Here is a 24,206-nt window from a genome sequence, read left to right as displayed (position 1 = left end):
CTGTTCAGTGAAGTTCCCCTTTTTTACCTTCGCAGCCCTCAAACACTTCCCAGTTATTTATCCTCAGTGTCGACTCTCTAGTGTCGCAGAGAATGAAGTTTTTCACAGAGACTGTTATTCCTCCTCTCAGGTAAGATTTTTCCAGCACTTTCAATTGAGCCTTAATAGTCTAATTACTTCCTATAGTGGATGCTACAATTTAACATCCTCTATTGATCTATTGATTGAATAATTATTATACAAACACAGGGTTTATATATATGAGTTTTTGCTCTTGAATGTGTCTTTCATGAGACTGAATAATAAAAAAAATTACAGGATTATGTTGTAAAAATGAATATCTGTGTAAGAAAAGTCCTGTGAAATTGTCATAGTATTATTATAATTATTATTATTATATGATATAATAATAATAATAATAATGTGTATATAAGCAACAACCACCAAACAGTTTTTTAAAACCCATTATATTAAATAAAAAGAGGATGATGCAGTAAGTCAATGCTGTGTTTAAAACTTGTTGCTTTCTTATCACGACTTATTTTTAAAAACATCAAATCTGGTTTCATACCTTCAAACTACAGGTACAAACTACCTCAACTTCTTCTTCAACTTCAACTTTATTGTCCCCAAGTGGAACTTAGTTTTGCAGCCAGGCAAAATAAACAATAAGTCACAGACTCGGTCACAAGAAAGAAAAAGAAAAATACATGAATACATCAAATAACGACAGAAAACCAAGAGCGTGTAAAACCATCAATAAAATGTTGTTAAAACCACAATAAGACCCTCATCAGTCATCGGGAGTGAACAGGAAAGGTCTAATCAACTTAGTCATCATTAGATCATTAGACCAACTTAGCTTATCTTAGCATAAAGACTGGAAACAGGAAGAAACAGCTGACCTGGCTCTGCAGGTTCCTCTATTTCTAAACCTCGGTAATTAACTTGCCGCAGCCCATTTGTTTAATCAGCATAGTATTCACTGGCACAGTGGACTTCCTGGAGTCTTGCTCACGCTATGAAGCTGCAGGGAACCAGTGGGGATAAGAGGCGCTGGTGGGCACATTTGACCTTTGGACAGAAACAGGTTTGCCATGTTTCCAGTCTTTCATCTTCTCGTCCATCTCTCAGCAGCGTCCACATATTCCTTATGGTTCTGTTCTTTTCCACCCAGCAGGGGCAGAAAGGGATCTCGCAGACAGTCTTTAAAATCTGTCCTGCTTTACCTCTGGGATGTTTATTCTGCACCTGCACCTGCAGGCAGAGACGTCCTGACTCTGCTCTCCCTCTGTTTCACACTGACCCTCCTCACCGGCGGCCTGCTGCATCACTGGCTGTCCAAGACTCTGCGATATGACGAAGAGGCGTCCGTTCAGACCGCCTGCATCTACAGCGTGGCCATGTTCCTGGTCTCCTTCCTGTGTCACCCTCTGCGCTGTGTGCTGACCATGATCCTTCCCACCGTCTGCACCAAGCAGGGACGCAAGCTCCTCATCTCAGCCTCTCTGGTGATCTTAGTGGTGAACGTCATTCCAAATATCACGGTGAACGTAGGGGCAGTAGCTCACATCCTCAAGTGCACTGCTGAGGGATTCACAAAGACTCTACTGAACTCATCTGAGCCCCTGAACAAGGCGAAGCGAGAGCTTGTTGAAGAAACCATCAAAGTGAGGAGGGAGGACCTGAGCATTGTCACGAATTTAAGGAAGCTGGACCATTTCACGCATGTTGATTTGTCCACGGTCAAAAGCAGGTTTAATAACATGATCGGGCAGATAGAGGTCAACTTCTCGCACGCCAGGAACCTTCTAACAGACTGCAAACTGCTGCTGAACCGGATCCTCGCCGCCATTTTCGTTGCATTGCTGATCCTTGAATCCTTGCGCTACTTGAAATCATATCTGACATCAGTTCACTTTGACAATGGCTACATCTCCAAGGAGCTCAGGAAAGAATCATCTCCTCCTCGGACAGAAAGACCGGCGAAAAATAAAATCCAGCTCTCAAGCTGTAGAATAACCAAACAGGAGTGTGCCTCTTGCTTCATATCCCTGATCCTGGTAACTTTGTATTTCCTTGCGATAACTGCAATAGTAGCTTTGGATCACGTTGTCTATCACATAGTTCAGGTGATGGCGCCCTGGTTTCTGGATTTTCCACCAACATCTGCCTGCATTAGTGTCGATTATAAGGTAAGACAGCACAAAGACTGGAGAGTTCTGTTCCTATACCTGCAGCTTTTGTTTCCTAACACTAAGGCTTCTATGTGCTCTGGTTTGTTTTAGGTTCAGTGGTTCGCCCCTGCATTCTGTCTCATCCCACAAACCTGCCGCACACAGGAGCTGACGAACTTCCACAGGGACTACAAGTGGAGCTTCAGCCCCGAGCCATCGCTCTGCGACGTGAACACTTCGCCTCCGAACCTGGGAGTCACGCTCCTGCTGGGATGTCTCTGGCTGATGAGCTACTCCCTGGTGTTCCTGGAGGTTTATGCCCGACGACTGCGCAGGAAAATCTCTGCGTCCTTTTTCAGGGAGCAGGAGGAGCGGAGGAGGGTTTACCTGCTGAAGAAAATGCAAGCAAAGCAAAATGATGAAGAGCAAAAAGAGACTGTTTGTGTTGAGGTTGCCTGAAGGTGAAGACGTCACTGAACAATGTAGAGCTTGGATTTGCTAGCGGCATAGTAATATCAGTGAGTTGATATTGGTCCAGGCTGAAATGTCCCCAGCAACAGACATATTAAGTCTATAGACGTCTATGATCCCTTGGTTTTTCCTCTGGTGCCAACTAGAGGTTTTTAACCATTTCGATCTTTAGTGAATTGTCTCCACAAGTATTGAATGGATTTTCATGAAATTTGGTAGAGAAGGTGTCAGTGTGTGAGAGAAGCACAGAAGCAGATTCAGCAAATATGTAAAGAACAATATACATTTGTGACTGTAAACATTGTAAATGTATTTTTAAAGAATTAACTTAAATATATTCACTTGTAAACCCAACAGTGCCAATACCTGAAAAACTAGACTTACTGTCTAGCAAACTTTAGCAGAATATTCACAATAATTCTGAGCTCATGCTGTGTCCGACTTCTGCCTCATGACACAACTATGATTTAACCTTATAACCTACACTTCCCTTTTTATTTTAAGTTGCGTCACACCGTAGTGCTCTTACGTTTTGTTTCGTCTTTCACAAAACATAAACTAATAAAAGAGCTTCCTGTGTGTGACTCATTTTTATCCTCAAAGACTTTCACAATAAGCCTGATGTGGTTTTTAATAGATGTATCACAACATCTGCTCAAGTTGGATCTCGCTTGTTTCACACCCACAGGACACTTTCTTGTGTTTCTTTTACTCCTCGGTCCCACTAGATGACGCTGTTGTGCTTCAGACAAATGGGGAATAATACTGTAATTTTCCAGTATTTTATTGGCTTGGATAACCTTTAACCCTCCGGATGAATCTACTTCATGAGCACATCTCCAGCCTATTTTTGTGTTGCCTTACAAAAAAAAGAAAACCACTTCCTTTCTCTGAAAAAGTTCTTTGAATACATCCCTGCTTCAAATTCCCACGAGGCTCTCGGGGGTTTATTTTAAGACCCAGAACAAAAATAGAATACATCTATTTTTACTCCTGACTACTTCATGATTGTGTCAAAATGCAGTTGTCTTGTGTACAAATGTTGGCCCAGAAATATTTGATAAAAAAATAAATAATATTCACTATCAGCATGTTGCTTTGTATGATTTGTATTCATTGGAAATGCACAAATGGATTATTGATAAAATGTAAGAAAGAAAATTCCTTTAACATCCAATTTCTCTTTTGTTCAAGTTTGGAAAAATCAACTTATTCTGTATCAGCTAATTTCAGCTGTTTCTTGAACTTATATGATGTAAAATATTAAAACTCAAGACACTGTTTTTACTGCTGCAACATTAAAAGTGATCAAAACATCCTAAATGTCTTTTGTTTTCCATAAATTCCTCCCAAAGTGTGGTGGAAATTCTCTAATGATGTTAAAGACTAAAATTATTTTTTTTTCAAGCCTTGGAATCTCAAATGAAACCTGAAGTAAATGACTTTGTGTGTGAAAAATACTATAACTATAATACAGTTTGAGTTTCCACTGACCTCCACACCAGCAGGTTATTAGGACATAGCACAAGATTAAGATACAAAGATATAAATGAAGATAGAGAGATTTCTCTCTGCTCACTTTAACCACATCGAGTTCTGGTTCTACTCGAGGCGTCTTCCTGTAAAAGGGGAGTTGTTTCCTCTCCACAGTCGCCTGTTGTTTGCTTGTTGTGTAACGTACAGTATGTTGTGATGTAGCACCAGTGAATTGATATGAAATTAATCTAACTCAGTTGAAGAGTTGTTAAACACAATATTTGCCAGCCTTTGCATGCAGCAGTTCAATCAGACAGTAACCTGGAATATAATACTTCTGCAGGTTTCTTTTTAGAGGCTGTTGTGGTGAACTGCACGTTCAGCAACTGTAAATTATTCTCATGTGAAAATCACCTGTCATGTTGACAGAAGCTGACAGTCACATTCTGTTTTTATAGCTTATAGATTTTTTTTGCACGATGATTTTTAGTTGTACCCAATGTATTCAGCTGATGGAAGCATGTATCTCCCACAAAGTCAGACTGTCAGCGGCTGGGAGAGCTTTTAAAATGTCACAGGAATCTCGACCTTATGATGTGAATTTGTCCCTTAAGAGACGATACATTTTTCTACCCTCAATCCAGAGATGTCATTTTGTCTCTTTTGCACAAGATGAAGTTTTACCTATATTATTTCTGCGGGGGCAAACAAAGGTCAGCTTCACAATTATAAGCATTTCAATTGAACGGCCAGTTGCTGCAGTGGATAATGTGTCGAACCTCCTCAGCCCTCTCAATAATTACAGGGTTTATTGCTCCAGCCGTGGATGACATGAACGTTCCGAGCTTGGACAGGGAGGTGGAATTGATTTTTCAAGTTGTGTTGCAGTGGTGGATCTACTGTGATAGTGTGTGTGATGTGAGAGGGAGTGGTGGGAGACAGCGAGGGAGAGAGCGAGAGAGAGAGAGAGACACATGAGTGGAGCGACGACAAAGCAGTCATCTGTGCTTCTTGGTTGATTGCACCTGAGTGCTGTGACCATGTCAGAGTGAGTGCTGCCTGAGCTGCAAAGGATGGTAAGCTCTCACTTCTCTTCTCTTGAAAATATGTTTTTATACTCGAATGGTTTTATTGTCTTGACTTGAATCAACTGTTCGTTTTTCAGGGATTTATTTCTGCTTTATTTTTAGAAAGGGTAAGGGCACTAATTCTTGTTGAGAGCATGGAAGGCTCTTTTTTATTTTACTCACCACAACATTTATATCTTAAATTTTTGAAAGGATCAGGTTGTTACTTTAATGTGTGCAGGTTTTTTTAAATTATATTATATGTAGAGGAAAACAACTATGCCACTGTTTCAGAGCTCAAATTAAGAGAAATGCAAAATACACATGGATGTTTATGGATATCAGTGTTTAAAACTTTTACTCTCTCTTCACTCTACTCTGCATCAAAACAGACATATACGTTTGAATTTAAAGATGTCATATCACTTATATTCAATTTCTATATTTAAACATTTAATAGGAAGTGGCTAAAACATTATATCTTATATATATGAAATATATATATATATCAAAATAGGGTTATTCCATTTGAAATGTGCTCATTAGTTGTGATAAAAATGTGGCACCTCGTTAAGCCCTATGAGACAAATTGTGATTTGTGAATGTGGGCTATACAAATACAATTTGATTGATTGATTGAGTACGTGCCCTGCTTTTTGACAAAGATAAATAAATAAAAAATCAACTCTCATCCACCTCAATACTGATCTTAAATAGTCTTTCTTTGCATTTCTGTGTCTAGGATTCTTGTGTTGTGCTCCTGGAGATCAACTGAATTGCGTTTCAACACGATGGAGAACAACACGACGATCTTCCGAGATGTCCCCCAGGTTTTAAATCTGACAGAAATGCCTCTGAACCCTCTCGAGGAGCAGGTCATAACAATATTTTTGACAATGCTCATCTGTGGAGTTGGGATTGCTGGGAACATCATGGTAGTGCTGGTTGTGCTGCGCACTAAGCACATGGTGACCCCGACCAACTGTTACCTCGTCAGTCTGGCTGTCGCAGACCTCATCGTGCTCCTGGCTGCGGGGCTTCCTAACATCTCCAATGCTGTAGCCTTCTGGATATACGGCTACACAGGATGCTTGTGTATAACTTATCTTCAGTACCTGGGCATCAACGTGTCGTCCTGCTCCATCACGGCGTTCACCATCGAGCGATACATTGCAATATGTCACTCCATAAAGGCGCAGTTCATATGCACCGTGTCCCGGGCCAAGAGGATCATAGCTGGAGTCTGGGTCTTCACCTCACTCTACTGCATTATGTGGTTCTTCTTAGTGGACACAGATGAAACCGTCTATACCAACGGCGTGGTGGTCACTTGTGGCTACCGTGTCTCCAGGAGTCTCTACATGCCAATCTATTTCCTGGACTTCACCCTGTTTTACGGGATCCCCCTCATTGTGGCCACTGTCCTGTACGGACTCATCGCAAGGATCTTGTTCATGAGTCCTCTGCCGTCGCATCTCACCGACAGAGAGGGAGGAGGGTCGGTGCACCAGGGTCACTCCAACAGCGCCAACAAGACCAACAGGGGTGCGGTCTCTGCTCGGAAACAGGTACTGTGGAGGTCTGACTGACGAAATGTTTAGAACTAAAACAAGAAAACATCTGTATGAGAATATATTGACATCGTAGATTTCTGATCCAGTAAACTCTTTTTTTTGTTAGATCTTGTTGGGGACAGAATTTTCTAAATCTTGATTATTTCCTCCTTTTATATATCTTTAAAATCATAAGGCAACAATGACGATGTCAGTTGGTTGGTTCACTACTTTGGTTCAGACTGAAATATCCCTACTGGACACTTATGGTCCCCAGATGATGAACCTCAATGACTTACGTGATCCTCTGACTTGGGGCAATTTACTCTCGCTCTACCCGTTAGCAGGACTAAACCAGAAGAATTAACTTGCTATTCCGTTAACCTAATATTGCATATTTGTATGATTGCCACCTCTGACTTAATGTATCCTTATACATCATTAAAAAAAAAATCTATCTTTCTCATGTGTCATTTTAAAGGCTCTTGGGGGCCCTCTGGTGGCCACAGGGGCCCTAAGCAGTCTCTTAGTATGCTTAGTGTGAATTTGAGTATAATGTCTAATTGCTGAACTGTTAAAATGTGGATGTATTTTCACTATTCACAATCGAAAGTTTAATTATCTAGAGACCTGGATACCTAGTGATGTTTCAACCAAATGTTAGCATGCTAATGCACTAAACTAAGATGGTAAACATTGTTAACACGATGATAAACATCAGCATGTTCGGCTTCCAGTGTTTCCTCATCAGAGGTGTTTGGTAGATGGTCAAATATCTTCTCTAACCCCACATGTCAGAATTGGCAAATCTGTGTTTGGCAATTTCTGTAATTTTCGGACACCGACCGTCAATGCAAACACCCTCACGCAGATGAGAAGCTAGCAGGGTTCAAACCAACTTCATTTTCTGACAAACATGTGCGTCAGGAAATGTTATCAAGGAAGAAAACCTGACATCTATCCGCATGTTTATACAAGAGCTTTTCAAGTCTCCTTTAGAAGAATCATCCTTCCAATGTGGACGACCTTTCAGATTTGCACATTTTCTAGCATTACCCAACCTTTAGCATTGTGATCAATACTGACATTAGCATCTTCAGCGTTTACTACCGCCTCGCTCAGCAGCTAGCAGGGCTGCGGATTCTTGCATTAACAATGAGTCATTCACTGTGTCTGGTAAGATGTTATAATTACCCTCTTCCTTATTATTGTCACAGGATTTCATCACTCTTGTCTTTTCTCTCCTTGCTCCTCCATCTCACTTTGCATCAACAGATAACGAAGATGCTGGCAGTGGTGGTCGTCCTCTTCGCTTTGCTGTGGATGCCTTACCGAACGCTGGTGGTGGTCAACTCCTTCATCGACCCGCCCTACCACAACACCTGGTTCCTGCTCTTCTGCCGGATGTGCATCTACACCAACAGCGCCATCAACCCCATCATTTACAACCTCATGTCCCAGAAGTTCCGCGTCGCCTTCAAGAAGCTGTGCAAGTGCAACTGGCGGCACAAGGAGAAGGCGGTCGAGTACAACGTGCCGATGTATTACAGCGTCATGAAGGATTCGTCCCACGAGAGCAACGAGCCGGTCACGGAGCAGGAGGACGTGAGCGGCCAAACCCTCAAGAGGTTCAACGTGAAGGCTGACGACACAAGCACTTACAGCATCTCTTGATAAAAGCTCTGGGATAAAACTGTGTGTGATTAATTATTTATGGATGTCTTTCTTTTTAAAGTAAAAAAAAACGTTGTTATTTCTACCTGTTAGAAAAAGTATTGGAATCTGTGGATATTCTTTGTGTTTGCTGTGATGCAAATTGTGTTTGTGTTGTAGTTGTGCTACTTTGGCTTCAGTATTGTAACTGTGTTGTAAGTATTGGTATTTTGGATTGTTCTTTAGCTAATTCAAACTACCAACTGATTGTAAGAAAATCGGAATAAAGAATTTATGGTTATATTAAGTTGAAATACAATAATAACTGATAGTGGCTTGATTATCATGGAATTTTGGATCGATATTCATGGTTCCTGAGGTTAAATCATAATCACTTTGGGGTTTATTTCCTAAAAATAAACCTTCCCAATTTGAAAAGTACCGTGAGATAACTCGTGTTATGATTTAGCGCTGTATAAAAGAAATTGTAATTATCAGAACAGTTCCATCATATCAGCAGGTATAGAGATTTACTATAAATAACTGAAAACACTGTGTGTCTCTGCAGGACCTTTAATATACATGTTCATTCAGGTTATTGAAAGCCAGGCCACTGAAATCAGTTCTGACTCCAGAGTAATTCTACACGTCAAAATAATTCACATCAGATTTCCAGTCTGACAGGAGCTTGTGACCATCGAAGCTTTAATAGCAAACAAATTGGTTCTTATTCAAAACATCAGCCGAGGCCGATAAGGAGAACAAAGCTGTCATATTAGCAACTGGTGCAACAACTCCAACAGCAAGTACGTGATTAAAAGAAACATGGTGACGCTAATTGCTGCCAACGAGCTCGCAGTTGTCTTAATGCTGTCGGCATGTCCGCCCCGACACTGCATGTCCCTGCATCTTAATATATCCAGCTCTCTCTTTGTCGTGTAACCTGGTGTCGGATATCTAGAAAACCAATGTAAGACACGTGTGTGAAACCTTTTCCTGGTCACAGATCCTGTGTCATGTTACTTTGTACTTTGAACTTTGTCCCTTTACGATCCTAAAAATGTTTCATTCTCTTTATTGATGAGAGTTGTCTGTGTTGAATTAAAATAAAATCCTGAGAGATATTTATCCAGTGATTTGTGACTTTCCATAGATTTAGATAAGTTGAACTGTTGCACACAGCACTGAGTTCTGAATAGAGAATAAAAGATGGATCACATATATAGTTTTTTGTTTTGATGTGCATTAATAAGCTATTTGTTTTCCATATTTAATTGAGTAAATCCTCTGTACTCTCCAGTGTAGCTCTATATACCTCAAATCACAAGGTTATTCTATATATTGCTTAAAATAAGTTATATGTAATGAATACGAATAATTTGCAACATGTGTGAAAAATGTAAAACCTCTGTCGGCACCATATCATGAACTTGGGCGCCTGACGACTGAGCTCACTGTCAGTAATCGACCCTGTCAGTGTGTTTTAATGCAGGAGCCTTGTTCTCGGTCACGTTGAAAATATCTTATAAAGCAATTAGGCCTCTCACAACACTGTGCAGGCTGTATAGGGCTGATAAACCCTTATAAGGGGTTTTATGATGAAGGAGATGTCACAAGGGTCTGAGGGAGAATCAATGGGAGCCAGATATACACACAGCTGAAGAGGCTTCTATAGCGGCTGCATCGCTCCCACGGCGCCATTTATTTCTTCGCTTCAGCTCCGCCGACGGAACATCAGTTGGAATTCGCAAAAAAATTCAATATGGTTTGTCAGGAAAAGTTAGTTTTCCCACTTCATTTTCTGAGAAAGATTTAAGGATTTAATTTCTCTGTTCCAGGCAAACACCAAAGACACAACTTCCTACACAGACACACAACAACAACAACGGAGACACTCACTGCTTTTAAAGCAACAACCTTTTACCCTCAGAGTGGAAAAAGGTTAGATCTCATTATTTCTGAGCTACTGACAGTTTTTCCTTTTCCGTCTTTTCATGTGAGGGTTTTCTTTTTAGTGAACTTTCATCTCTGGATCTCTAAGTGATGCTGAATGTGTTTTACAGATAAATCTCAAATAAAACCACCATACCTCACATTATGTAAAGATCATGAATAAAACATAGGAGCCGGTGTAATACATTAAAATTGTCTTTATTATAAATGAAAACAATGAGCTGCTCCTGTGAGAATGAATAATTCACCGGGTCTGTGAAGAGCTCTTGTCTTCCTCATATCATCGGAGGGCAGCCTTGTTGTGTCAGGTCGCTTATCACGCTGCTGGGAAAAGATGGTCTATTATTTCTATTCAGTATTTTCTTGATAAGCCCTCGTATGTTTGAATTCATTTTTCTGTTCATTAATAAGAGACAAAGTAGGGAGGCAGGAGTTGGGATTTTAGCACAACTAAACGTGTAGGTGCTAATTTTTCTTGAGCATAATTATGAGCCAAATTAAAGTGAGAAAAAGGTTGAAATTTCACCTGAGATGTTGTATTTCAACTTTATCATGAGAGTTACAGAATCAAGTTTTTCTCATGTTGAAATATAAAAATCACTGTTTCCATGTGAGTTTATTATCAGTTTATTGTTGGAATAATAAGTCCTCTATTCATTATTGGTCTGTGTTCATCGATGTGATGCATCTGTGTTCTGTAAACATGATTAAATTAATAATATGTTGTGATTAAGTCCTGGAAAGAGTCTCAGAGTCTCATGTATCACCGTCACTGACACAACACATGGTTTTTACTACCCTGTGCTTTCATTTGCAGTCGTTCAGAATCAGGGGGCTGAGGAGAGGTTGCTATGAGACGGCCTAAGCTTTTAACATCTGCTGTAAATTAAAGTGATGGAGGATAAGATGCTTGCAGCTCCGTGTGTACGTTCATGTTTTCAGGAGTCTCATATCTGTTCGCTGACATTTACCATGAACTGATTTTAAAAGCTGTGCTATTTCAAGGTGTCGATTGATTTTCGATAAACGACTTTCAGAGTAACCAGGAAACACGCAGCACATTGTCATTAAAAAGAATCAAGTCAAACAAAAATAATAAAACTGCAGCTATAGCAATGTGATGCACGTCAGAAGAAACATTTATTGCACACGGATTATTTCAAGAAAGAACAAAAGCAGCTGAACACAATCGAAGACGCATAAAAAAATAATCGACAGGAATAATGAGAAGCAGCAAAAAGGATGAGAGCTTTTATCTTTTATGCATTTTAATACTTTATCTTTATAGATCTGTTTAAAAACACCAACTGTATCACTGTGTACAAGCACTGCATAATTTTTTTTTATTGAAAGTAAAGGGCAAATATCAAATGCTCAATCCCAGCAAACAATAATTAATGCAACCGCTGCAGATGAATTTGATTATTCTTTTATTAAGGGGATGAATGATGAATGAATGAACACATTTTTTGGAACCGACAAAAAGATGGAGTGCAAACAAACATCAAAAGTGAGTCTGCTGGTCGCGTCCCGAGATCGGCATTATGTGGCCGCACCATTAAAACCCCTGTTGAAGCACACGTGAATAAAAGCTTTCATCTTTCCTCTGCTTAGCCACGGCAAACATTGTACATTGATCAGTGGCTATCACAGCGTACTTTGAACTTTCCTGAGCCTTCAATGCATGTTTCACTCAAAGTCAATATTAAGATGTGATTTATACACATGTGAAACTACAGAGCGCTCAAGATAAGACAAACTATACGTGAGGTATTAATCGATCTGTCTCGTGGAAGTGAGATGTATGTTCTGCATACGTTTCTGTGATTTGACCTGATTCAATCTAAGTGTGTGTCCTTGTCCTATAAAGTGAAACCAGGGGATGTGGGAGCGTTTCTTGAATTATTTATATAACCTATAGATTGATCATCTTGACACAGAGTGGTTACGCATACTTTGTCTGCATTAAGCAGAAGCATGACTATACATATCTATAAATGATGGTGTCACCGGACCTGCAGAAAGAAAACTGTTTATTGAAAACATATTGTTTTTATGTGTTTTTATGTGATTGAGGTGAATCTCTAGTGTCAAATAAAAGCACAAACATATTTTCTCAATTTTGAAAATATGTCTTTTTGTCTCTTAAAAACTGGATATGGACACTTTTCAATTTCATTTGATTATTTTTTCCCAGGAACAAACACAAACATTCATTTCATACTGATGCATGTAACTGTGTTTTTGTTTTCTGGTGAATGCAAAACATAATATTGCTTTTGGAATTGAAATACTTCCTGATCATTTATTTGATGGATTTGAAAAATTGCTATTGTCAGATATATATGCAAATCACAGAGCTTTATAATCTGTACATTGAAGATCACAGGAGAATCTGCTCAGTACAGAAACAAAAAAGAAATATTTGGTTTAGAAATCATCCAATTTTATGTAGTTTCACTTTAATTGATCTTCAAACCACTCAGGTGAAAAAACACATTTCATGTACAGAGGTGAAAGGCTCCAATCAATAGTGTTTGCTCTGCAGTCAGTCACACACACACACACACACACACACACACACACACACACACACACACACACACACACACACACACAGATTTTATGAATTGATCGCTGTATGTTTTCATATTTCAGGGAGTTGCAGGGTTATCAATACCACACTGTAAAAACATATTTATGAGTCCATAGAGGGGGATTTCCTCTATTATAATCTCAACCACTACATATTTATTTTGTCGTGTCTGAGAACAAGAGGGAGAAATATGGACATAATCCAGGACATGACAGCAGCGTTCTCTCTTTTCACACATGGGGAAAGGATTCATCTCCACTGCATGAGTTATGTTGTCTTAAGAAGAAATTATGCATCACTGCCTTTGTGGCAAGTTTCAGCTAAACAGAGAAATAATATAAAGAAGTTAATAATCACTTTGTGAAACTATATGGCAAACACACTGATTTTTTAAAATCCAGATCCCTGAATTTTTCCCTGGTGAAATGGAGACAACTTGGAAAAATGCCCTAACTCGCAATGTTAAAGAAAATAAAGGTTGTCATTTGTTTTGCAGATTTGATCACAATGTTAATATTTTGATTTTGTTACTAAGGAATCACCAAAACTATCACAATTCTTCCCCTGAAAACATGAACCACTGAAACAAATTCAATATATTTAATTAAAAATCAGAAATATCTCCCTTCATGGTGATTCTAAAGTCAGGAGCTCAACTAAAGTCTGTGGGATTCATTATCTTTATAACATAAAAGTCTGCACAAAATTAAATGGCAGTCAATGTAATAGTTTTTTAAATATTTAAACCATCAGGCCAACATTTCTGTCATGGAGCTGCAGCCGTACTTTTGTACCTGATCTCTCCCCTTTTGAAACAGCTGCTCTCCTGTGATCGACTGGGCCAGACAGTAGAAAGACACGTCTAATGAAACCACCACAGACTGGTGACGTCTTTATTACGCTCCTCACGAGAAGAACCACGTCTTTCCACACGGCTCCGATTCACAGTCGACCTTATTGCAGCTCAGTGTCCCCCGTGGTAATATGACAATCACTGCTGTCGTTATTAATCTGCTCTGCCCTCCCGACATTGTGTTCGTGGCATCATTCAGGTCTTTTATGCTCCACTAAAAACACACATAAAATATAACTCTGTTCACACAGTGTTCAACTCGAAGCTGCGTCAGGAGACTTTCAGTTTTATATCGGTGTCTATAAATAAAGATTTTAGCTTGGTCGTCCAGGATATTATTATAATATACAGCTTTCCTGGGAATCCGCTTTTCGCGTGTAAGTGTTTTCAAACTACTTTTTTATGGCATATATTTCAAAAGGAGTAACAACGCAGTCTTCCTCTGACAAATGTAGCATGAAAACATATCTTTGCTGAACTAATGTTTGTCACCACGGTTTGAATTTGGCATCGATTAATTAGCCTGTGGAGGCTGAAGTGAACACATTTGACAAATATTATATATTAACAACAGACTTATAGCAACAGAACACACTCGTAACTTTAACTAAAACTTCTACTACAACAGCTATTATCAAACTAACTGAAATCCAAAGGATAACTAATAATAAAAATGCCAATCCTAAAAATAATAACACATATATTATTATTATTATTAGTAGTAGTAGTAGTAGTAGTAGTAGTAGTAGTAGAAGTAGGAGTAGTATTAATTCAAATTGGATTTTGCCTCATTCCTTTCTTTTGTGCAACTTTATAAAACCAGCCAGATTGTTAAATATGGCCGTGTGCTTCCATCACCATCATCTAAATATTAAATAATATTTTATTTTCATTCTCTTAGTTTAGTGTGTGAGCAGGCTAATATTTAATAACGAGCACAAACTACAACTGAGGCTGATTTAATGTGAAATGACAAGTTCAATTATAAGCCTAAATGTTGACCACATGGTGGCGCTAGAGGTGAAGTCAGGTCAACGCATGATGCATCCTGTTGGGAATGCAAAACATTTGCAAAAACAAATCCATCCAACGAAGCACAACTCTCCGGCCAAGCTCTCAGAAACATGAGACACTGAAGAGAACCCAGAGTTATGTTTCACAGACCATAAACATCTGACTGTATATGTGTATATATCCTGAATGAGAGGCCCTGTTTGTTAAGGGATAAAATCCACAGTAATATCCCTTCACCTCAATCCACCTTTAACCTTCATGGAAAGTGCAGCGGAGTTGAATAAACCTCTGAGGTGATAAAGGTGAGGCCCCCGTGGGATCATGGGAAGTGAGAGCTGGACTCTCAGCTGGTCCGGCCTTCAACCTGTCGCTGGGGGCAGATGGTGTCTCTCTCTCTCTCTCTCAGACTCAGGCTGCTGAGCACGTGAGCACAGATGAGGGACTCGGACTCGGACTCGGAGTCTCACCCACAGATCACAGACTCCTGGAAAACTCCTGACAGCTCACTGGGTTTACTGGAACTATCACTGAAGACACATTTCTTCCTCTGATAACGGCGGCTGTGTGGAGATGCCTCTCTCCAGGTAGAAGTATTATTTCTTCATTTCATGTTTTCATTTGAGATAAATCCTGATAGATTTCTTATATATCTTTAGGTGGGAAATTCCCTGATTCTTATTGATGGTGATACTGTCACTTGTTGCAGAGTAATGTCGCTGAAATGACAGTTTTCATGACAGAATTTCACAAAACATACGAAACCAATAAAAGGGGAATTATGTTTCAGCAGCTTTTCATCCCGTACAGAGCAGCCGTTGCTTTTCTGAGGGAGTAGAAAGTGTAAGTGTCGTGGTGTTTTACACTCGACTTTACAGAAGGACACGGAGTTCACATAAACAGAAGGAGGATCACTCACCTGCTAAAGCTCCTCTAATTCCATCTGCTGAGCGTATCTCTGCCTGAACTGCTTATAAGGTCTTTACAGTCAGACCCACTGTGGCTGCAGTGTGAGAGAGGGTTACTCACTTTCTCAGAGTTGAAAATAATTATAAGTGATGGAAAACTTGCACTTTTCTTTGCACTATATTAGTTTGATAACTTTATATTTTTGCAGATTTAGATTGATAACATAAAATATAGTCAACCAATATGATGCACTATGATGGACACAAGTTTCAAAGGTGTATGAAGTAATTAAAACTACCTTCATCTTTATGAGCTTTAAGGTTTAAGTGCCATTGTGTATCCTTCGTACTTTTACTTTTGATATTTGAAGTAAAATAAATTTAAATATCAATAAGTACTGTGTCTATAGCTGGAGTTAGAGCCAAGATAAGAATAAGAGCAGATTGAAAACATCTTCCATGTACTCACAGTTGGGTCTATATGAATTGAAAGTAATGTAGGTTATTGATTTATTTCAAATTAAAAGTAACTATGTACGAATATTGCACAATTTCTTGCTCTACATTTTTGTGATAACTTCAGTCAGCAAATATATATGTATGTATTATGTTAGGCAGAAGCTCCAGAAGTATATAAATAATCAAAATTACCTCCATCTTTATATGCTGCAATATTAAAGTGATATAAACAATGTACATCAGTAATAATATTCCAATAATATAGGCATACGTAATACTTTACTAATACTTTTGATATTATGAGTATATATCAATGCTAAATGCTGAAATTTAGGTATTTCTTCTGTTTATATACTATATTATACCATTGCTGTATTGACTTTTATCTAAAGATCTGAGTTCTTCTCCACTACAGGTTGTTACTCTCTTCATTATGCTTCAGAATAAGTCTTTTTGTTTTTGTCGTATTGCTCGGTGAACACGGTACCTGTTCCCAGAACAATGAGCCACCAGGTCGTTTCCTCATCTGCATCCTGCTCTGGAACAAAAGAAGCAGAAAGAGAAAAGCTCAGAGGGGATCCCCAGTTTCCTTCTCTGGTTCCTGAACAGATGCTTGAACGTGGGAACGAGCTACATCCTCTCACATAAATCACGTCGTTTGGAAATATGATGATGTTTCATATTAAATTAAGATAATTTCCTCCCAGGATGGTCATAAGACATGATGGATAATAGCAGTTTGCAGCCAGGAAAACCTCGAGCTGAATTCATGTTTTGTCGCTGCCACAGAGCTGAAAACACTTCCTTCTTTTTTGCAGGTGCAAAGCAGGAAATTCTTTTGCACACGTTCTTGGTTCAGGAGTTTCCTCTCAGCCTGGATGCAACATGCAGGACTCTGCAGTTTCCCAGTGAACGAAGCAGATTCACATCCAGAGCAGAAGAGATAATCCTCCAAGATGGCCGCCCATTCAGACTATGTTGTTGAGGAGCCAGGAGCTGGTTTAGCTGAAGTGGACATGTGCACGCTGGAGATTAGTATGAAGTATGAAGTCATCTCGTCCATTGTCTGCTCTGTTTGCCTTTCATTCGGCCTCATCTACTGCTTCTTCGGTACGTATTCATGACACCAGCGCTTCACTTTGGGACCTTTGAGTAGAGACCGAGGTTTTAAAAGCAGTTTTCTCCTCTTTTAAAGTCACAAGCTGACTATTTATCAACTGTTTTCAATAGTATCTATAGTATCTATGGCTTAAGGCCTCGTGGCAGGTGTCTGAAGGCTGCCAGGGGTTTAGATTGGATAATCCCAAAGCTGGAGGAGGCAGATGGGGACAGTCCCGTGTCCGACCCCGACAGAGGTATATGAAGCGCCACCTGTTGCCCTGACTGACATCTCACTTACGTCACCGTGTTAAACCTGGCGACAGCTCTTGAGAGTTCTGGCAGTGATTCTGGATTTTTTGTTAAACACCTTCTCTGGTCCAGAAAACAGTCATTTGTGGATCTGTAAGAGTAATAAGCTGCAAAATGTAAACACAAACCCAACAAAACCAAACTGTGTGTGTGCAGTTGTGTGTCCTGTTGACCTGCTCTCTAAAACACGTGACATTGTTCAAACACACACGCTGCCAAACTCCCAGTAAAGTCCCAGTGAGTCTTACACTGTCAACTTTGCTGTTAGAAAGTTTATAAATATTGCTAAATAATATTTAACTTGAAGGAGAACAGCTGCTTCAGTTTTGTTAGAGTTGTGTTTTCAGATTTTTTACTTTCATTACTATCACTGTAGTAGAGACATGACAACTGTACCTTTGTGTTTGTGTATTTACAAGGAATCCGACACTGTTGTATGTTTGTTTAAGGAAAGTTTATCCAAACACAAAAAACTGGATGAACTTCCCCTTTTAGCTTCTGACAACTTGTTTTTGTTTGTTGTCAGAAAACTGCTCCTCTTGACTGATTGCAGTATTTCAAAATTGCTTTGGCTAAATTTTCACAGGCGTTTCTACATTTAAAACTCAAACTGTCATTGCTGCTCATTTCCTCAAAGTTTGTATAAATAGTAATTTTACTATTTGAAATGATGTAGAGTACAAATGGATATACTGAATATGCCGTACTACTCTAAATTGTTATTATTATTAGTTTCCAGTCTTTCGTTCAAGACAGAATTATGATTCTGATCTTCCCACTGTAATTTTTTTTCTGTATCAACTAGAATGTTTGTCTTTATTCAAGACGTCAAAACTCAAAGGCTTGATTTTCAGGCTGACCATGAGATTGTATTATGCATCGTGTGTGTGTGTGTGTGTGTGTGTGTGTGTGTGTGTGTGTGTGTGTGTGTGTGTGTGTGTGGACAGCCCTTTGTGTTTAAAAGTGTGAATTTGTCAATTCTGTTTTGCTCTTTGTACTCAGAGTTCTGCTTTTTGAACGTCTGAGCCGAAGCATCTGTAAGACACTGCAGTTCATTTTGTATTTGTATTTGTAAACTGACTTTGTCTTTGATCGACTTCCCAGGATACCGCTGCTTCAAGATGGTCATGTTCCTCTCTGGCTTCATGTTCGGCACAACATCCGTTCTCCTGCTGTACCACACGGAGCCTGTGTTGGACCTCAAGCTGGGCACAGAGACCAAGGCGGGCATAGGCCTGGGCGTGGGGGTGCTCTTCGGCCTGATGACGATGCTGCTGTCAGCAGTGGGACTCCTCTTCAGCGGCCTGCAGCTCGGGACCCTGCTCTCCCTCGTCGCCCTGGTGGCTATCGGACAGTTCTACAGCCTTAGTCCCGTGTGGGTGCCTCTCAGTACCATACTGGTCGTCAGCATCATCACCGCCGTTTGCACACTCCTGTGGCAGAAACTCTTCAGCATCGTCTACACGTCTGTGTTTGGAGCGACCACTGTGATGCTGTGTGTGGATTACCTGGTGGGGGCGTTCATGCTGCCTGATCAGGTGTATGATGTGCTCTGTCAAGTCACCCCAACACCACTGTGCTGGTATAATGGGACCATCATGGGGATCTGTCCCGTATTCAGTCTTTTAGGTCTGTTAGTGCAGTGGAGGTTTACGGCGAAAGGACTATCTCACACAGAAGGTGAGTTCATCTGCACTGACTGATGCATTCGAGCTCCGGCTGTCTTCATGTTGAAGAGGCCATCTGTCACACTAATGATTCCCCTCACACTCCCCTGTGAATGTTCCCCAGGTGCACACAAAAGACAGAAGAACCATGCCAAGAAGCTCAGGTACAGAGAGTGCAGGGGAAGACCTCGACCACACCGGCGGCGCAGGCCTCCCCCCCTGAAACGTTACGCCGGAGACGTCCTGGCACCGGTCAGTACCTGAGAGTAACATGTGTCTTCATTCAGAAATTAACTCCTAGTTGCTGCAGCCTTTGTATGCAGGCCACCCATCATGTTTTCTATATGAAATCTTAACATCTTAACATGCAACTAAATTTGTTAAATAAATGTGGTGGGAAAGGGGGGAAAGTGCAGCATGATACAGAAATAATATCTCAAAATTACCACAGTACTTTTATTATCTCCATCACGGCTCCTCATGTATGGTTCTTTTGTCATTGATGATCACATCAACAACAATGTTGTCCTCCCCCTGCTTGTGTTGCAGAGTTATCTCCAGAGCCTTCAGGAGCGGCAGCTGGAAACAGGCTCGTCCAGCAGCAGCGTCAGCACCGTCACACATGCCCTCATTGACTTTGACTTTGAGACGGGCTCCATGGTGCCTCTGACTTCCTCCTCCCCTGTTTTTACCTTCTGAAACAAACATCACTTATTTGTAAACTACTCACATCTGAGGAATCCATCGTGCTACGGCTGAATCTCTGAACTGCTGAAAATAATATGAATAATATGAAAAATCCTCAGGTTTAAAAGACATAAAGTAGAAGCATTTCGATCTCTCTGTTTGTTTTACAGTTTCTCCTCCAGCCTGAACATCAGTGTTACTGTAGTCAGAGAAAGTCGGAGCGTTGTAAAAGATTTGTCAGTGGATAACAACATCCATCTTATTGAATCAAACAACACAAAGTCTTAAATTGTCTTTATTCATTTCATGTCTGTTAATAGATACTTTTCACATATTCATGTCTTATTGCCACGGAAAAACACAACATCACATTATGCAAATATTTATTCTTTTGTCGAAGTTCATGACATGAATTCCTGAATTGTCCTTAAATTAATAACAATTATCGTAATAACTCTCTCATTCCTCACACAAGAGATTCTCACAGTGTGAGGAACATTTCCAAAGCGTTTGTCAGCCTCAGAATAAAGAAGCTTCTTCCACTGTTCTTACACTGTTGTGTTGACTCCTCGCTGGCCTCTAGTGGCTCAGTCGTCACACTGCATCCAGTTTGCGGCGGTGTTCTGAGGATAGCCCTTCTCCACTGTTTGGTGGTTCTGGTTGACACGCCAGTACTGAGAGCCTTTAAATAAGTATATATGTCCGTTTGTCCACGTAAGCGCAGCATCGGTGCTGCTGGGTGCTCCGTGGAAGAGGTGGCTGATGGGTTTGGGATATGACCTGAAGTCTGTCGGACCAATTTCATCCCACAGCCAGTATCCAGATCCCTGACATGACAAGTGTGTTATTTTACAGAAACTGACAATTCCAAAATATATACGCGTTGCAAAACTAACTGAAGCAAATGTTATTTTTTAGCACTTACTTTGAAAAATATCAATTTCTTGTTCTTTTTGAAGTACAAGGCCGAGTCGATCTTTGCAGGGATATTGACCAAGCGTCTGGGGAAAGCGGGGTCCAGTTTGAACCCCGTGTATCTCCACACTTTGTCGTCTGCGAGAAAGAAGAACAAATCTGTAACAACTGCAATAAGAGTTTTATGAGCTCTCTGAAATGTTCAAATCCTGCCAGCGTGGTACATCACGCCCCTGGGATTAGGGTGGGAAAGTCTGAAACAATGAAATTAATCCACCTTTCAGAAAATAGGACTTTCCAGTCCGCTGAGAGTGAACAGCTGCATTGAGGCTCCCTGGAAGCTCCTTCCACAGCGCTGAGATCAGCATTGGAGAGCTGTGGCCAGAGCTGGACACTGTCCACATGTACTGTCCACTGAAAACATACGTCTTATGTGAAGGACCTACAGGGACACAGTGAGGAAGAAAAAGATCTGTAGATGCAGTTCATTGTCGGGGCAAGAATTACTACACAAATGTATTTCCTTTGTCATTTGTTTTTCTTAAATTGAATGCATTGTGACTGGGTTAGAATCTTTATACCCAACATGACCGCATCCAATGTGGCTTTGCAAGGATCTGCAACTCCCCCTGGTGCCGGCTGACTTGGTTTTCTGGGCGGAGGAATAGTCACAGCTTTTCCTGAAAGGGTTACGACACTGCACATTGCATAACTTATATTGTAAACAGCACACAGATCCTATCTCAGCAGTGTGACGGTATTCTGATATTACCATATAAGGCTTGGATCCCTCGTATATCGTCTGGATGCAGCTTGAAGTCTGAGCGGTACCCGTTGTACACAGGTCCCATGACTGCATTGGAGTGTTGTGAGTGGCCCAGGCCGAGAGCGTGGCCGATCTCGTGGACTGCGACGATCATCAGGTTGGAGCCGTAGCTCCTCCCTTCTGTCCACAGCTCGTCTTCGTCAAAGTGGACGATGCCCGACTGGGGAGCATCAGCGTGGGCTAGAACGTGGCCTGAGGATAAAACAAGACATTTAATAATGCTGAGATCCTAAAACTTTTAACATAATATTAAAAGATTAGAGGGGGACAGTTTGTTCAGATGATCAAATTATGTGCGGTGCTGTGTGTGTTTTGTGGTCAAAGGTTATGGCCAAGGTTATGGTTGGGTTGGGTTGTGTTGGGGTCAGGGTTGGATTAGGGTCAGGGTTGTGTCCGGGTTACTCTCTCCTACCTCGTCCATCAAAGGGAACTGGACATGTTTTGTCTTTTCTGTGAAAGGAGAATTTGATGTCCGCTCTTCCCTGTTGCGTCTCCTTGAACCGCAGCGGTGACACGTCACTCCAGTACTTAAAGGCATTGAAGATGGCCAACCGGGTCTTTCCCTGACCCAAGTGGGGGGTGTAGTTAAAGATGCGGTAGGTCAACATCTTCTTACGCCAGTGACCTGTCCCAGCAGGATACAGGTGTTAACCTTTTGGAGATGTTATGCGGTTTATCAACAATCTGAATATATAACCTGAAGACATTGACTCACCCATGGTTCTGTATCTGAGGGACTTGTTATTGAAAGAGTCCTGCAGACCACATCGAGGTTTGTTCATCATCGCCAGTGTGGCTGAATCTAACGTTCCTGATATTCGCAAGTTTGTCACTTTCTGAAAGATTCTGACAGACAAAAGATTTTTTTCATGATGTTTCACGATTCAAAGAAGCAAACGGACTCTGGTTACAAATAAAAACAGATATTTTAGATCCAGTCACCTTGCTGCTTCAGATATTGCCGCAGGTGGAGGGTTTTGTCCTTTACTGTCCAGTGGGATGTGCAGATATCCATAACTCCTTAAATACGCCTGAAGAGAGAAAACTCAAAGTATTAACATATCTACTCATTATGCACCCTCCACAATGGGCTCTGTCTGTGTAATAAAATCCTCTTATTGGATTGTTATCAGTGGTACATTTACATAAAACCAGTATTTAAGTGCTGTAACTGGGTGTGGGGCTAATTTTAACAATTTTATATGATAGTGGGGGTTTTCATCTACAGAGCGGACCCATCCATAGATGATGGATGGATATTTTAATCTAAACAAATAAAATCTTGATTGCTCATATATTTTATTTGTCAAATCCTAATCTCAAAGACTAAAGCAGCCAGTAACTATTAATATGTCAAAGAATGTTCATAGTTGAGAGTAAAAAGCCACGTTCTATTTTTACTCTACTACTAAGACATCAAAGCCTCAACATGTTCTTCCACATATTTTTCAAGATGCTAACCTTCAGTTTCATTACTGGGCACTGATGTTATCAGAGGGAGTGGCTGGTGTTATCAGAAACAACATTTCCCCAAACAACCCTGAGAAGAAATCACAGTGTATTTTTGAACCATCCCAATAATACATCATAATATTTTGTAGTGGCAATTCTGCAAATAAAAATAACATGAGCAGTATTATTTTATACTACTCTTATACTGTTAAAAAGATAAAAATGTTATTTGATGATTGTAGTTTATGTTATAACACAGATTGTGATCATATAGAATCTATAATCATAAGCAATTAAACACCCAGTTGCTGTAAAATCAAAACCGAGTGAAAACTCAAACTTGTGTGTATATTCAAGAACTGTTTCCAAGTAACTATGATAACTTTTACAGTAATCTTTCAAGTTTCAGCATCTCCAGTTTTCTGCGTCGTCTTACCACTGCCTCCGTGAACTCCTCAGTGCTCAGGGCGACACAAGAAACTGGTGTCATCAAAACAAAAAGCACCATTAACTCCAGTCTATGTCCCATTTTATACTCTGGGCCTTTTTTCCATTAGTGAGAAATAAAAAAAATATTTCCACTGAGTCCAACACAAGGAGTTGATGTTGACAAACGAGATCCGAGTCTTTCTAGTCATCGCTGGGGACTGTGGCTCCTCCGTGTTCCTCCATCCTCTGGGTGCTGGGGTCCCTGTATCACAGCTGGAGCTGGTGGCTCAGTTTAGAGGTTTGGGTTTTTATACCGTCTGCTCCAGACCTGCCTCAAAACCACATGATAAACTCGTACGAGGAATGTTTGGACCACAAAACACCAAAACATATTTCTGACACTCACGTCGAGCTCACGCCTTCTTACACCATCATTTAAAGCCATTTGTCTCCAAAGTGTCAGAACAACATCTGAGTAATGTTGTTTACGTCGAAGGAAGCGAATAAATGAAGGATTTTTTAAAAAACAGCTCATCATCATCAACTAAAGGTGAAGAAAAAACTATTTAAAGTCAATTAAGCTGCAAAACTTTATCAGTCTTTTATTTTCCAGCCTTGTGACTGATGCACTAGAAAAAACTGC

General features: G+C 40.3%; 4 protein-coding genes across 4 annotated transcripts; 3 read left to right on the top strand and 1 right to left on the bottom strand.

Annotated features, from left to right (window-relative positions):
• The first annotated feature begins 63 nt into the window (after positions 1 to 63).
• Positions 64 to 3,693, top strand: LOC118111127 (osteoclast stimulatory transmembrane protein). The gene is made up of 3 exons (XM_035159472.2): positions 64 to 130; positions 1,181 to 2,195; positions 2,289 to 3,693. Exons 1-3 carry the CDS (start codon positions 93 to 95, stop codon positions 2,634 to 2,636), a joined length of 1,401 nt encoding a protein of 466 aa, XP_035015363.2. The 5' UTR covers positions 64 to 92; the 3' UTR covers positions 2,637 to 3,693.
• A 2,246-nt stretch (positions 3,694 to 5,939) lies between these two features.
• LOC118111129 (thyrotropin-releasing hormone receptor) lies at positions 5,940 to 8,418 on the top strand. Its single transcript, XM_035159473.2, has 2 exons — positions 5,940 to 6,759; positions 8,020 to 8,418. Exons 1-2 carry the CDS (start codon positions 5,983 to 5,985, stop codon positions 8,416 to 8,418), a joined length of 1,176 nt encoding a protein of 391 aa, XP_035015364.1. The 5' UTR covers positions 5,940 to 5,982.
• Positions 8,419 to 15,144: 6,726 nt separating this feature from the next.
• Positions 15,145 to 20,488, top strand: LOC118111466 (transmembrane protein 198). The gene is made up of 5 exons (XM_035160096.2): positions 15,145 to 15,397; positions 16,996 to 17,287; positions 18,692 to 19,267; positions 19,379 to 19,506; positions 19,804 to 20,488. The coding sequence occupies exons 2-5, from the start codon at positions 17,134 to 17,136 to the stop codon at positions 19,951 to 19,953; spliced, it is 1,008 nt and encodes a 335-aa protein (XP_035015987.1). The 5' UTR covers positions 15,145 to 15,397; positions 16,996 to 17,133; the 3' UTR covers positions 19,954 to 20,488.
• On the bottom strand, positions 20,221 to 23,832 carry LOC118111465 (matrix metalloproteinase-19-like). Its single transcript, XM_035160095.2, has 9 exons — positions 23,571 to 23,832; positions 22,625 to 22,713; positions 22,398 to 22,528; positions 22,095 to 22,307; positions 21,629 to 21,874; positions 21,438 to 21,536; positions 21,134 to 21,298; positions 20,867 to 20,994; positions 20,221 to 20,768 (listed from the first exon to the last, which is right to left on the bottom strand). Exons 1-9 carry the CDS (start codon positions 23,661 to 23,663, stop codon positions 20,529 to 20,531), a joined length of 1,404 nt encoding a protein of 467 aa, XP_035015986.1. The 5' UTR covers positions 23,664 to 23,832; the 3' UTR covers positions 20,221 to 20,528.
• Positions 23,833 to 24,206: the final 374 nt, after the last annotated feature.

The sequence above is a fragment of the Hippoglossus stenolepis genome, chromosome 6 (assembly GCF_022539355.2).
Source record: "Hippoglossus stenolepis isolate QCI-W04-F060 chromosome 6, HSTE1.2, whole genome shotgun sequence".
NCBI lineage: Eukaryota > Metazoa > Chordata > Actinopteri > Pleuronectiformes > Pleuronectidae > Hippoglossus > Hippoglossus stenolepis.
The sequence above is the reverse complement of the archived record's forward strand: the minus strand, read 5'-3'. Positions and strand labels throughout refer to the sequence as shown.

What these genes read in the sequence shown, in the direction of transcription:
- LOC118111127 (XM_035159472.2), top strand. Translation starts at nt 93, where the DNA reads ATGAAGTTTTTCACAGAGACTGTTATTCCTCCTCTCAG. An exon ending in ACTGTTATTCCTCCTCTCAG is followed by an intron (nt 131 to 1,180) that starts GTAAGATTTTTC and finishes TCCACCCAGCAG; the next exon opens with GGGCAGAAAGGGATCTCGCA. An exon ending in GCATTAGTGTCGATTATAAG is followed by an intron (nt 2,196 to 2,288) that starts GTAAGACAGCAC and finishes GGTTTGTTTTAG; the next exon opens with GTTCAGTGGTTCGCCCCTGC.
- LOC118111129 (XM_035159473.2), top strand. Translation starts at nt 5,983, where the DNA reads ATGGAGAACAACACGACGATCTTCCGAGATGTCCCCCAGGTTTTAAAT. An exon ending in CGGTCTCTGCTCGGAAACAG is followed by an intron (nt 6,760 to 8,019) that starts GTACTGTGGAGG and finishes TTGCATCAACAG; the next exon opens with ATAACGAAGATGCTGGCAGT.
- LOC118111466 (XM_035160096.2), top strand. Translation starts at nt 17,134, where the DNA reads ATGGCCGCCCATTCAGACTATGTTGTTGAGGAGCCAGGAGCTGGTTTA. An exon ending in CCTCATCTACTGCTTCTTCG is followed by an intron (nt 17,288 to 18,691) that starts GTACGTATTCAT and finishes TCGACTTCCCAG; the next exon opens with GATACCGCTGCTTCAAGATG. An exon ending in AGGACTATCTCACACAGAAG is followed by an intron (nt 19,268 to 19,378) that starts GTGAGTTCATCT and finishes AATGTTCCCCAG; the next exon opens with GTGCACACAAAAGACAGAAG.
- LOC118111465 (XM_035160095.2), bottom strand. Translation starts at nt 23,663, where the DNA reads ATGGGACATAGACTGGAGTTAATGGTGCTTTTTGTTTTGATGACACCA. An exon ending in CCTCAGATACAGAACCATGG is followed by an intron (nt 22,308 to 22,397) that starts GTGAGTCAATGT and finishes CTGCTGGGACAG; the next exon opens with GTCACTGGCGTAAGAAGATG. An exon ending in ATTGGATGCGGTCATGTTGG is followed by an intron (nt 21,299 to 21,437) that starts GTATAAAGATTC and finishes GTGTCCCTGTAG; the next exon opens with GTCCTTCACATAAGACGTAT.